Here is a 15,000-nt window from a genome sequence, read left to right as displayed (position 1 = left end):
ATATATCTATGACATCAGCCATTACTAGTCTACTGCAGAACAAGGGCCTCAGACTTCTTTCCCCTTGCGTCTGTTTGTGGTCTTTCAATGCCAGTCCATGCCAGCAAATTTTCTTAGTTCGTCAATCCATCGTCTTCTCTTCCCTACCCCCGCTTCTTTTGCGATCTCTAGGACCCACTCTCTTATTTTTAATCTCCATCTGCTATCTGCCATTCTCATTATATGTCCTGCCCAAGTCCATTTCTTTTTCTTACATGTTGGTAGAATATCCTCCAGTTTAATTTGTTCTTGTATCCATGTTCCTCTATTTATGTCTCTTAGTGTTATTCTCATCATTATTCCTTCGATAGCTCTTTGAGTTGTAGCTGGCTTATGTTCTGTGTAAGGCTCCACATTTTTTATGCATAAGTTATTACTGGTAGGACCATCTGATTAAATACTTTACTTTGAGAGAAAGTGGCGTTTTACTTTTCATATTCTCCATCACATATTTTATATATATATATATATATATATATATATATATATATATATATATACATATATATATATATATATATATATATATATATATATACACACGTATATATATATATATATATATATATATATATATATATATATATATGTATTATATATATATATATACACACATATATACACATACTGTTTATATATACATATATACATACATACATACATACATATATATATATATATATATATATATATATATATATATATATATATATATATATATATATATATATATATATATATATAGTGAACATTAGGCCGTTTCTCCTTATTGGGTTTGGCCACAGAACAAATATCAACGCTTTATTAACTTCTGAATTGAGGATGAGCATCCTGTGAAGTAGTTTTCACACCATTACAGTCACCTCATAAATCTTAACAGAAAGCTTCCAGGATATCAAAGTCATATTCTTTTCAATACATTTCTTACCCATCTGCTCAACCCTTCAAAGTCCCCCCCCCCCCCCGGCTACCTAATTCTTAGCGCTTCTGAATCTTTTTTCACTAGCCTAGTTACCTTTTATCGTCTATTCTTTCCTCTTGATTGGATACTCAAGAGTCGTTCTCTCTAGTAAGCTAATGTGCTATGACTATTGTGTATCTCAACATTTTCCCGCATTGTTACTGATATTAATGTATTATAGGTTTTTTATTCATTACTTACACACATATACTGTATATACATACATACACACACACACACACACACACATATATATATATATATATATATATATATATATATATATATATATATATATATATATATATATATATATATTTATTTATTTATTTATATATATGCAATTATTATTATTGTTATTATTATTATTATTGTCATTAATTTTATTATTGTTGTTGTTGTTGTTGTTGTTGTTGCTATTAATATTTATCATTATTATTATTTTATTATTATTATCATTTTATTATTATTATCATTCTTATCATCATCATCATCATCATCAAATTATCAAATTAGTAAATTATTTAATTATTTTATTATTTTTTATTTTTTTTATTTTTTTTTATTTTTTATTTAATATTTTATTTTATTATTTTTTATTCATTTTTTTATTTTATTATTTTATAATTTTTTGTTTCATTTTTTTATTATTTTTTATTTTATTTAATTATTTTATTATTTTTTATTTTATTTTTTTATTTTTTATTATATTTTATTTTTTCTTATTTTTTTTTATTTTATTATTTTTTATTTTTTTTTATTTCATTATTTTATTTTATTATTTTTATATTTTATAATTTTTTATTTTTTATTTATTTTTTATTGTTTTATTCTATTATTTTTCTATTTTTTATAATCTCATTTTTTTGTTTTGTTTCATTATTTTATTATTTTATTTTATTCTATTTTATTATTTAATTTTTTATTTATTATTTTTATATTTTTTTATTTCTTTATTTTGTTTTATTTTATTATATTATTTTAATATTTCATTTTATTCAATTATTTTATTTTTTATTTTATTTTATTATTTTATTGTTTTTTATTTTATTTTCATTTTATTACTTTTTTATATTATTTTTTTATTTTATTCTATCATTTTATTTTATTTCATTTTTTTATTTTGTTACTTTATCTTTTTATTTTATTACTTTTTTATCTTATTGTTTTATTTTATTTTACTATTTTATTTTATCATTTTATTTCATTATTTTGTTATTTTATATTATTATATTTTATTTTATTTTTATTTCATATTATTATATTTTGTTTTCTTTTTATTTTATTATTTTATTTTATTTCAATTTATTATTTTTTATTTTATTGTTTTTTAATTTTTTTTCATCTTTTTTTATTTCTATATTTTTATTCATTTTATTTATTTTTTTATTTTATTATTTTTCATTTTATTATCTTATTTTATTTTATTATTTCTTTTTTTATTTTATTACTTTTTATTATTTTTTATTTTATTTTTTCCTATTTTTTGTTTTTTGAAATTTTTTTATTTTTTATTTTTTTCAATTTTTTATCATTTTATTTATTTCATTTTTTTATTTTCTTTTATTTTATTTCATTCTTTTATTTTATTATTTCATATTTTATTGTTAGTATTATTATTATTATTTATTGTTTACTTATTATTATTATTATTATTATTATTATTATTATTATTATTATTTATTATTATTATTATTATTATTATTATTATTATTATTATTAATTATTATTAATATTTTTATTACCTATTATTATTATTATTATTATTAATAATAATAATAATACTTATTATTATTATTATTACTATTATTAGCTAAGCTTTAACCCTAGTTGGAAAAGCAGGATGCTGTGCTCTAAGCTCAAGGGATCCAACATGAGAAAATAACCCAGTGTGAAATGAAACAAGGAAATAAATAAACTACAAGAAAAGTAATGAACAATTGAAATAAAATCTTTTAAGAACAGTAATAACATTAAGATAGATCTGGACTACTTTCTCTATTGGAATCCTTGGGCTTTTAGCGTTCTTCTTTTCCAACCAGGATTGTAGCTTGAAAAATAATGATAATAAGGACGATAATTTTTACCCTAATAATGAATTTTTGAATGATAGAATTGTGTTTCTGTTTTCTAGAAGGTTTTGCATAATAAATTTATTGGTGAGATTTTAATTATTTTGAGATTTTTCTCCACATTCTGTTTTTATTCTACATTAGAAGAATGTTATTTATTCAATATATTTTACATAAATATTTGCCCCGATTTTGTGACGTACGAGAATCGCATCACCAGTTATCCAAAAAACATATTTCCAGTAATTTCTTCAGATGATTTAAGTAAAAAAGAAATATATTAAAACCATCATACTTCAGATTTAAGTGTTTAGTGATTAGAACTACTAATTGTAGCTGATAGAAGTAAAGACCTAAGTAGTTTATCTACATTTTTTCTAATATTTTAAAGTACAAGTACCGTAATGAAGATTACATTTTCGGTATAGTTTTGTTTTTAAATAGAAGAATTTTTTTTTAAAGAATTGGTATAAAGCCATTAGCCACGATCAATTTCAAATTGATATATCACATTATAGATGTAAAGGAGACCAAACCCCTTCGAATAAACTGTAATTTAATGTAATTTAAAAGAAGACTTACATCACTGGTACTTGTATTAATCGCACATCAGTAAGTCTACGTAGCATCATTGAAAAATAAAACTACTCTTACTAAAAGCCTCGTTAATAGGTTTAAGGTTCATGCAAATACCATTTTACCTCAAAATACCACTGTGACTTACGCCATTGCAACATTCCTTCCTCGGTTCGTTATATTTACGTCGCCTGTATTTTAGTATCTATAGTCGATTTTTTTAAACCTGGCAAACTTGCACTAAACTTGCACTTAGCTGGTTGTCGCTGATTGGATGAGTGTCGTGTTGTCCGAATCTCTCAGTTTTGTTTTCACACTGTTTTAGAATTGTGATTATAGGGTCATAGAGTGAGTTAAGAGCCAAGTTATGTAATGTTATGTAAATACCAGTTGTAATAAAACGTAAGTATTAAGAACTTACATACCGAATTATTATTTAATAGTTAACAGTTATGAAACAACACTTACCGAAGCTGTAGACTAGAGATATGTTTCAAACGCATGAACTTTAATGTTTAAATTTCTAGCTAGATTTTTAGTGCTATCATGCCATTGGTTGTTTGAAAAAAAAAATATTTATTGTACATTGCTGATGTTGTATAACGCCTGAGAACAAAATAATATCGTAGAAATGTAAGCTTGTCAGAAAATTTGGGGTGGAGGAGTTGTGGGAGGAACAGCCACGGGCTTGACAGAAAGTTGACGTACTCTCAGCGGGAGGTTCAAATGTGGGTTGTGGTGTTTTTGTCTTCATAAAATAATAATTAAGATGTTTATATATCATAATGTTTATTTTTTGCATTTCAAAAGTACTGCTCACGGAATTTCATTAATGTTTTAGGATATGTATAAAGGCAAATTACATAAATTGTATTTATTCGTACCATTTCCTGGCTGGTGTGCCACTCTCTATATAAAATGACATTAAATTTACTGTTCCTCAAGTAGAAATTTTCAAATATGTCCTATTACAGTTGGGTTTTCTTTATCTCGCGTCCATCTTATTTTTAGATAGACCTTAATTATATTATATTTTGTAAATCATAAGACTCCCCATGAATAATAAGAGCAGAGCCCTTATATTTGAGATTGTTAGCTGTCATGTTGTCTTTTGTTCCATCTCAATAAACTTATAGCAGTTTTCAATAGTACAGGGAAACAAAAGGTTCTTAGGAACTTAAATTTTAAGTATATTTTCATGACTGTTCATTTTAATAATACAGTAGCTGTATTAGGCAATAATGGCATTAATGAAGAGAAAAGTCAATAATAATATTAAAAATTATAACAACAGTAAGAGTCACAACAAAGTAAACAACAACTAAGTATTGATAACAGTAGTAGTAATAATGCATCAATTAAAGGCGTCAGAATTATATAAACAAAAGTATCGATAACAGTATTCAGGGTCATGGATGATAATAAAGTATCATCAGTATCATGTTAACAGAAGTATCAATAACAACATGAAATACAGCTAGAATTTTAGTCCAGTGTCAGAGCATCTTCATCACTACTGTCATCAGTAGTGCTATCATTCAAGTCAATTACAAACTCATCAAGTAACTTATCAAATGCTGAATCTTTGGCACGATACAATTCTTCGATTCTCTTGACATGTTCTATAGCATTTTGCCAGTGCTGTGGCGTCACATGATCAACTGCTTCTTTTGTAATTTTTTCAACAATTTTCAGAGACTGGTCGCTATTAGAATTACGTTTTTTTTATTTCTGTCTTCACTTGGGCCCAGATAAGTTCGATAGGGTTGAAAATGCAGTGATAGGGAGGTAGACGAAGCACTTTATGGCCATAGTGAGCAGCAATTTCATCTATTTCGTACTTTTGAATTTCCTTGTGGCGCTGGCAGAGCTGAAGAAGTTCGAGTTTTGTAAAAGAAGGGTCATGGTCAATGTTATTTAGAACCAACCAGTCTATGATTTGGGCTTTTCTGTTGCTACTTGTCGGGACCTTGTTGATTATTTTAGAGTGATAAGGAGCATTATCGATGATGATAAGGGACTCCTTGATATTAGGAAGAAGTTGTTCTTCTAACCACATTTTGAACCTTTCGTTATCCATCGAGTCATGGTAATCACCCTTTGATCCGTTTTTTTATTTGAACATAAGCAATGCTCCCGGTACAAAACCCTCATCACTTCCTGCATGTACTATTATAAACCTTGAGCCTCTCCCTGACTTCGTTTTCGGTCCTACTGATCCATCTTCATTAGTCCAGCACTTTTCGACGGTGAGGTTCTGGTTCACCCAAGTCTCGTCCACGAATACCTCCGGTCTTGGCTTTGGACTCTCTCGATTTCTCTTCAGTTCTCTAAGATACTTGTTCCTTGTTATAATGATGTCCTGTCTCTCCATGAGTATCTTTCTTCCGCTTGTGACTTTCTTGTACCTAAAACCAAGATTCCTGACTATTTTGTAGAGGGAACTTCTCGAACCAGTAAAATTAGTAGGAGGTTCCCGAACTTTTGCCAACAAATTTGCTAATGTAGGAAGGTCTCCTCTGTCATAAAAGGATAGGATCTCTCTCCTAACACAATCTCTGTCGAAACTATCAAGATTATCAACAACAGTCGATTTCCTTTTCCGGGGCAAGGGTGAATGAATTATACCGTCTGAAGATTTCATCTTCTCAGATTTGATGCGATAGATAGTTCTCTCTGAAACTTGAGTTGCTGTTGCTGTCGCCTTAATGATTTCTTTCATTGTCTTGCTAGGGCCCTGTGAATTGAAATATTGAAAAACATTCATTATTATATTACGGCACTGACTGGTAAGCCTACTGCCAGCAGCATGTATATGCCTGGTGTTTGAAGTGCCTTCATCTTTGCTTTGTTCCATATCGTCTCTTGTGGCCATGGCTGAAATAGGTGAAATCGACAGTGAGCCAATTGCTCGATAGCAGATTCTAAGCTGATTGATGGTGGCGGTGTGTGCAGACGACAACTCACCGGCTGTTCCTTTCTCAACTCCTCCACCCCAAATGTTTCGGCAAGCTTACATTTCTACGATAGTATTTTGTTCTTAGGCGTTATACAACCTTCAGCAATGTATAATCAATACGTTTTGCTTTTTTCCAAACCACCAATGGCACGTTTGCGCTAAAAATCTAGCTAGAAATTTAAACATTAAACTTCATGCGTTTGAAACATATTTCAAGTCTACAGCTTCGGAGAGTGTTGTTTCATAACTGTTAACTATTATATAATAATTTGGTAGGTAACTTCTTAATACTTACGTTTATTACAACTGGTATTTACATAACATTACATAATTTGCCTCTTATCTCAATCTATGGCCGTATAATCACAATTCTAAAACAGTGTGAAAACCAAACTGAGATATTCGGACAACACGACACTCATCCAATCAGCGACAACCAGCTAAGTGCAAGTTTAGTGCAAGTTTGCCAGGTTTAAAAAAATCGACTATAGTCACCGGCAATTCGGCAACTGACTGCACTCACTTGTTACCCTTCTAATTTAATTGTTATTTTTGTTTGGGTGGAGGGGTGGCGGCTGGGAGTTTGAATCCCATATATTTTTAGCGTCTCCATCGCTTAGTTACACACTTTTTGATATTCCAGTTTACATATTTTGGTTGGGAGTGTTCCGCAGTTGCACCTTGGCACTGAAGGTCCTTTCTGACCTGAGAGATCGGCCATATATAGCACAGAAACAATAAATTAATGTATGATTTAAATGGTCTGGACAAATTCTTTACAAGTTGCTGTTGATCCTTCGGGACAAATTCCTTACCCTGTTATTTTTTTACGTGATTTTATTTATATTTTCTCTATAACGATCTTACACGACCATCCAGCCTCATTTACATCTACATTTGGTACTCAATTAATGTCACAACGCTAAATAACTTTTTAATTGATTAATTATGCCTAATTCAGCCCTTTTGAAGGCGTATAAAAATGATGCTACGGTCATACCCAAAGGTCAGCTATGCATCTTTATATGAAAGAACCAGTAGATTTAAGTTTGGTTATGAAACCAATTCATCAAAGATGATCGATAATATAAACATAGTAAATTAGTTGTTGAATGTAGTAGAAGAGTAATTTTTAAGACTCAGAATCTTTGAATTGATTAATTTTTTTTTTATTCGTCATAGGGTGCCCAAAATATCGGCTTATGATACTGTATAACAGGGAGATACTGGGTCTTAGTGCCACTTGAAGTATTCAGTGAGACGTTATTTTTATCTTTTAGTTTGATCAAAACTTAAAAAAATACTTATTAATCTGGGGTATTTGCCTACTTTTCGATTCCATTTCTCTACCACTAGTTATGGTCCTTTGACTGACTAGACAGTACTACATTATATCCTTCTCTCTGGTTACGGCTCATTTTCCCATTGTCTACACATACACTGAATAGTCTGGCCTATTCTTTACATATTCTCTCTTGTCCTCATACACATGACAACACTGAGATTACTAAACAATTCTTCATCACGCAAGGGGTTAACTATTGCACTGTACTTTCCTCTTGATAAGCAGCTCTTCTAGGAGAAGGACACTCCAAAATAAAGCCATTGTTCTCTAGTCTTGGGTAGTGCCATAGCTTCTGTACCATGGTCTTCGTCTGTCTTTGGGTAAAGTTCTCTTGCTTGAGGGTGCACTCGGCACACTATTCCATCTTATTCCTCTTCATTTTGTACTTTAAGTTTTTATAGTTTATATATGAAAAATCTATTTCAATGTTGTTACTATTCTTAAAATATTTTACTTTAATTGTTCATTACTTAACTTATAGTTTATTTATTTCCTTATTTCCTTTCTTCACAGAGCTATTTTCCCTGTTGGAGTTCTTTGGCTTATAGCATCTTTCTTTTCCAACTAGGGTTGTAGCTTAGATATTAATGATAATACTAATAATAGAGAAGAATGACACAAAGATTTAGCCTGCAGCGTTTTCATCTAGAGACTAAGTCGATATGTCCTCTTTATTTCAATTCAGATGTTTCATTTTGAATAATCTGTCAGATTCCCGTGTTAATCAACTGGGTGTTTGAATAGTGACCCTTATTTTCACCCTTTCCTTTCATTTTTTCTTGTACCTATTCTTCTTTCTATTTCTCTCCTATAAGCCTGATATATCTTTCCCGTTTTGTTAAGCTCTTCTGCATTTTCATTTGGTAAGTTGTGGATATTCAGCTTTTATTACCAAGTCTTCATTTACTTTTATATACTGTAGTTTTAATGAAATATTCACATTTTGTCTGAATTTTTTTTTAAATCATTGAGATAGTATGCATTTGTTCATTAAGTTGTAATGATAAATGTTCTTTTATCAAGGTATTTAAGATTTTCCACTCCCAGTAGATTCTTGAGGCTTTGTTACCTATACTTTGGGTGTAAAGACTTTGTTAAAATTATGTTGGAGAAAAATAGTTAGTAACCGTCCTTTGTAGGCGTCTGTTTATGTATCTGAGTCTGTTACGCATAAAAAATTACAGGAAATCAGGTATTACAAACATCTCGACATGAATTTTTCGAAAAGCAGCACCACTGAGCTACTCAGATTTTACTAATATCCTTCTCTTTTATCAATGGAAATCCTATAACTGAGACGCCTCTCTCGGGCGGTCTCTCGGATTCACTTTCCTTCTCAACCTTCTCAGATAGACGCAGCTTTTCTCTCATTTCTGTGAATGCTTTCTATACACTTTCACATAAAAAAGACCTTTCTAGGTCCCTGTTTTATTCCTCCTGCCTTATTTTTGACAGTTTGGTGATACCAAGAAACCATCGGAATCACTGTACACCAATCAGTAAATATTGTATACATTAATCATTAAAGGTTTAAAGTCACTCACGAATGGCAGAGGCAAGGGACAGTGACAATGCTTTAGCAAGACAATGCCCCAGAGACTGACCATATATACATATTAGCACCCAAGTCCCCCTCTCCACACAAGCTAGGGCGAGGGAGGGCCAGGTAATGGCTGCTGATGACTCAGCAGGTAGATCTATAGGATCCCCCAAATCCCACATCCTTTGCGGATAAGGATGGTGAGGTTGCAGACGCTACAAGAAACTATCGAGCTTGAGTGGGTGTCGAACCCGACTCCGGCAGAACACCAGGCGGGAACGTATCCAATAGGCCATCTCAAACCATTATCTTATATATAATTCAAGTAAGGGTACCATGAAATTAAAATACAATGTTAATTAACCACATTTTTATTTTTCGTCTTCGGGTCAACACAACAATAAATTAATATGGATATTAAAACAATAAATAATTAATCCACACAGAAGAAAACAAGAAGAATGCCCATTAACCTAAAGAGAAATGCCCTCTTGTAAAACAATTATGTAGATATCCCTGGATTTCCTTTCTATACCGTAGAAAAATCTAACGTAACTAATGCTGCTTAATATAGCATAATTCATTCTTGTCGCCTATAACAATAAACGAATTCCTATGTAACAATATCACTAAAATTATATAGATAACACGTGAAAGATGTGAACACAATGGCACATATGAAAATGAGAAGCAGTAGATAATTACAATATAAATACATTTAACACATGCAACTTGTTTATCGTGGTTTTTAGTCACCTAGAATGTAAGGAATATGCTGTGCGCGTATGCATAGATATACTTTAATACACTCTTTTATTAGATGTTAACATTCATATGCTGGTTTGGTTATACACATTTAAGAAATAACATTAGATTAGTTTTTGTAAACTGCCTATATATTTTCTGCAAGGTATGTCATGATACTTATTGGGGTTTGCAGGGTAATTTAGGTAAGTTATTTTGTTAACATTTTTAGTTTCTGTATGGTTGTGAATGTATTGTGCATTCGAACAGACTTACATGTGTATATTTATGCGATTGTGTTTAGGGAATGCTGTTTTGGAATGTGAACTCTTAAGCAAGGGATATTTGTTCTAAATCATATGTAATGCACTTAAGAATATATGCATGACCTCATTTGATTGCATACAATTTGCTATGCACGTTATATATACAATGCATTCATGTTTCTGTTCTTCCTTGCAGCTGTACATGTATTAAGATGCACAAGACAATGATTTAATGGAAATTCACAACTTACCACAACCTCAAAATTGAACGCAGTGAGAGAGAGAGAGAGAGAGAGAGAGACACTAATATATATTTTCAAAGCACGGTATCATATTACTTTGCTAAAGATGCTTGAATGTGCATTTGCCAGTGCGTTCAGGGTTGGCTACTGTTTGATATTTAGTAAAAGAGCGTCAGTGCGAAAAAAAATGAAGATATGCATTGGACGAGGTAAAGCGTAGATTGCTTGCAAACATCAAATCAGAATTGGAAGATCTGTTTTGTCTCATTAATTTCATGTTTAGCGTTTATATTGTATTTCCGTATACATATGTATATGTATGATTGAATATATATATATATATATATATATATATATATATATATATATATATATATATATATATATATATATATATATATATATATGTATGTATATATATATATATAATTCTGGATTTATTCTGAAGTTTTTTTAACCGACGTTATCTCAGGTACATTTCATATAAATGCAAATTCTTCAGGAAATGGCGAATCGGTATTAAAGGTTTGATTACTTTTTCTATTAATTTCTATGAAAGATATAATTTTTTCCCCAAAGCAGAACATATCCCAAAACTGATCATATTATGTTTACAGAAAATCTAAATATAAACAAGTTAATATTATTAGGTCGCCTGAAAAGAAATTCTCAGGTTAGAAAATGAAAAGCTATAGATTTTGTAATAAAGGAAATAAATATTCTATGCCCTTCACAAAGCTCCAAAGCCTTGCCATACTTATAATGATATGTAGATCATATTTCAGTGATGCCCATTTTCACGTGCATTTGTCATACATGCTTTTGTAACTGCTGTAATAACAGCAGTTATTATTTTAAGATGGTTTGTATTCACGTGAATTACAGTTTCGCAATACGTGTTCCAGTTTTGATAACTATTTAGTCATGTATAACAAATTCGTAAGTAAAAAAAAAAATAATAAATAACGAATCCGAATGAATATTTGCTCATTCTGTCTTCTTAGATGAATGCCCTGAAGAACGCGAACGAGATAAAGAAAACGGACTATTTAAATAAAAAACGAAACTGATAAACAGCGCCAGTGATCAATTCGCCAGGTATGTAGTGGAGGACGTTCTGGAAGAGGTAGTGCCGAAGTAATGGGATGGAGGGGCCGGGTCAATCTGCTTGGTGGCTCGCTTCTTGTGCCACAGGTAGCTCCACGCCATCAGGAGGACCAGCTGCGCCAGGAGGAATAGGGCGATGGCCACCACCACTCCCGTGAAGGAGGAGCAGGTGCCTTCGGCTGCCTCCACCTCAACTTCCTGCTGCGTGGCGGAGGCGAACTGGAATTTGTCTGTGATACGCACTGATTGGGCCACCATGATTTCTGTGTCTTGTACCTGGAAATTATGAGGATTTTAGATTTCTTGGCGTATAGCCCGTGTCTGTGCATTTTTTTTATCTATCGTATGAATTGTTTTGGTTTGATTCGTATACTAGTGCACGCTACCCGTCAGGAATGACGGGTAAATATTTAGAGATTTGCATACACACACATTCAACCCTACCCAACCCACCCCTTCCCTAACTACAACACGGCAGTTTTGGTTTCCGAGTGTACCTCTTGGAGTACCACCCTGTCACCAGGGTATGACTACTCTCTCCCTTACCCAAGGGACTGGGAAAGTTTGCAATGCCACTCAGCTTGACCGAATATATATATATATATATATATATATATATATATATATATATATATATATATATATATATATATATATATATATATATATATATATATATAGAGGCAGATTCTTGCTCTTATTATATAGTGGAGATGATTAAATAAGTTACTTTACAAATGAGCTTTTCACCTAAATAAATGATTTTTTTTCTATATAGATAATATTCACCAGACCATTTGTAACTCCTCTTTAACTATAATAGTTTTCCCAACAACAACGACCTGATCCTTACCGCTCTCCTCTTCCTGCCATAGGACATCTCCCGCCGGCTGACCCCGTCGAAGCCTTGGACGTTGCATTTGGCGGGCTCGCATGTGGGGAGGCACGGGGTCACCACGGCGCGGAATTGCACGACGTCGGAGGCTGGGAACTTGAAAGCCTGGAATGGGGCGTGCAACACGACACCGCCCTGAACCTGCGCAGAAGAGACATTCGAGGGTGAGTTTTTCATAAGGTATTTTGAGAGTGACATTTTACATTGTTCAGGAAATTAGGTTTTTTTTTTTTTTTTTTTTTTTTTTTTTTTTTTTTTTTTTTTTTTTTTTTTTTTTTTTTTTTTTTTTTTGTAGAAGTTGCGTCGAACATTATCACCTATCTCATACACAAAATTGTCACACCTACATGTATATATATATATATATATATATATATATATATATATATATATATATATATATATATAAATATATATATATATATATATATATATATATATAAATATATATATATATATATATATATATATATATATATTATATATATTGTATATATATATATATATTTATATATTGTATATATATATTTATATATTGTATATATATATATTTATATATTGTATATATATATATATGTATATATTTATATATTGTATATATATATATATATATATATATATATATATATATATATATATATATATATATATATATGCATATACGGTATATGTACATATTTCTATATATGTATATTACACACACACATATATATATATATATATATATATATATATATATATATATATATATATATATATATATATATATATATATATAATATATATATATATATGTATATATATCAATTATCTGTAAAAATATTTATGCTAAAAATAAAAGGCTTTTAAAATATCCGCGTAAATATGATTGCACTAAACTTTTAGCCTCACCTGAACGACTGCCTGCATGATGGTAGGATCTGTGGGGCAACCATTCTCGTCCAGGAGAAGGATTTCGGAATTGTCCTGTCCGTCCATGGCCACCAGGTCTCGGACGAAGATCTCGTAAGGACTGTTGGCGTCTGTGATCTCGAAGCGGAGGGCCAAGTTGTCACCCACCTGGGAATTTGGAAGGTTTAGGCTTTAGTGTCGTTTGCTGTTGCTTGGCTGGTAGCTTTGGTTTTTATAAGATGGATTATAGTTTTCTAAGATATTTTTTGATGATCGAGTTTTGAGTGATCAAAGATAATTTAATCATTTATGTGTATATGCTGTATATGTACATATATACAGTATGTATACTGTATATATATATATATATATATATATATATATATATATATATATATATATATATATATATATATATATATGTACGCATACGTACATACATACACACACACATATATAATATATATTTGTGTATTATGTATGTATATATATATATATATATATATATATATATATATATATATATATATATATATATATATATATTTGTATATATTTATATTTATATTCATGTATGCATGAACGTATATATATGCATACATACAGTATGTGCATGAACTATACATATATCAAATATATATATATATATATATATATATATATATATATATATATATATATATATATATATATATATATATATTATATATATATATATATATATATATATATATATATATATATATATATATATATATATATATATATATATATATATATATATATATACCATCTGCATGCATATACGTATACATATCATAAATATACATATGAATGTATATTATAAATATATATACATATATAGAGCATACGTGTATGTGTTTCGTATACAGTCAGATAATAAATGTATGTTAAATATGAAACTACATTATGCCCTTACCTGTGCCGTGAAGATATCGTCTCCCTGGCGATCAGTAACCCTCATGACGACATTGGGCGATTCCACGACGGTCTCCTGGAAGAACTCGGCCGTATCGACGGCGCCTTTGACCTCCAGTCCGGAGATGAGAGAGTTCGTGACAGTCTTGTTGATGAGGTCGTACTTGCAGTGCAGGGCCAGACCCAGGTCAGCCGAGGTCACGATCATGTCGTGGTGCTGGAGAGAAAGGACGGGGATGGTGGGGTCACTCAGTTTTGTGGGGAATTATTAGATATTTCTTGAGAGTGATTTTGGTATAATATAGGGAATGAGACCCTAAAATATGTGTAAGTATCGTATTAGGCAAGTGAAGGAATTTGAAATCTTTTCTCTTATTTTATGTTTCGTGGAAGACATGGTCTTGAATTTTTTTTTTCTTTTTTT

General features: G+C 30.3%; 1 protein-coding gene across 1 annotated transcript in view; it reads right to left on the bottom strand.

Moving 5' to 3' along the window:
* Positions 1-11,179: 11,179 nt before the first annotated feature.
* LOC137632287 (uncharacterized) overlaps positions 11,180-15,000 on the bottom strand; it is a 105,122-nt gene continuing 101,301 nt past the window's right edge. The window contains exons 6-9 of the mRNA XM_068364188.1: positions 14,578-14,793; positions 13,638-13,805; positions 12,705-12,887; positions 11,180-12,127 (exon numbers count right to left, since the gene is read on the bottom strand). Coding sequence (XP_068220289.1) covers positions 11,831-12,127; positions 12,705-12,887; positions 13,638-13,805; positions 14,578-14,793 — 864 coding nt within the window. The 3' untranslated portion in view covers positions 11,180-11,830. The remainder of the gene's footprint in view (positions 12,128-12,704; positions 12,888-13,637; positions 13,806-14,577; positions 14,794-15,000) is intronic.

This window comes from Palaemon carinicauda, chromosome 41 (genome assembly GCF_036898095.1).
Source record: "Palaemon carinicauda isolate YSFRI2023 chromosome 41, ASM3689809v2, whole genome shotgun sequence".
In the NCBI taxonomy this organism is placed as follows: domain Eukaryota; kingdom Metazoa; phylum Arthropoda; class Malacostraca; order Decapoda; family Palaemonidae; genus Palaemon; species Palaemon carinicauda.
This window is presented reverse-complemented; position numbering and strand designations above follow the sequence as displayed.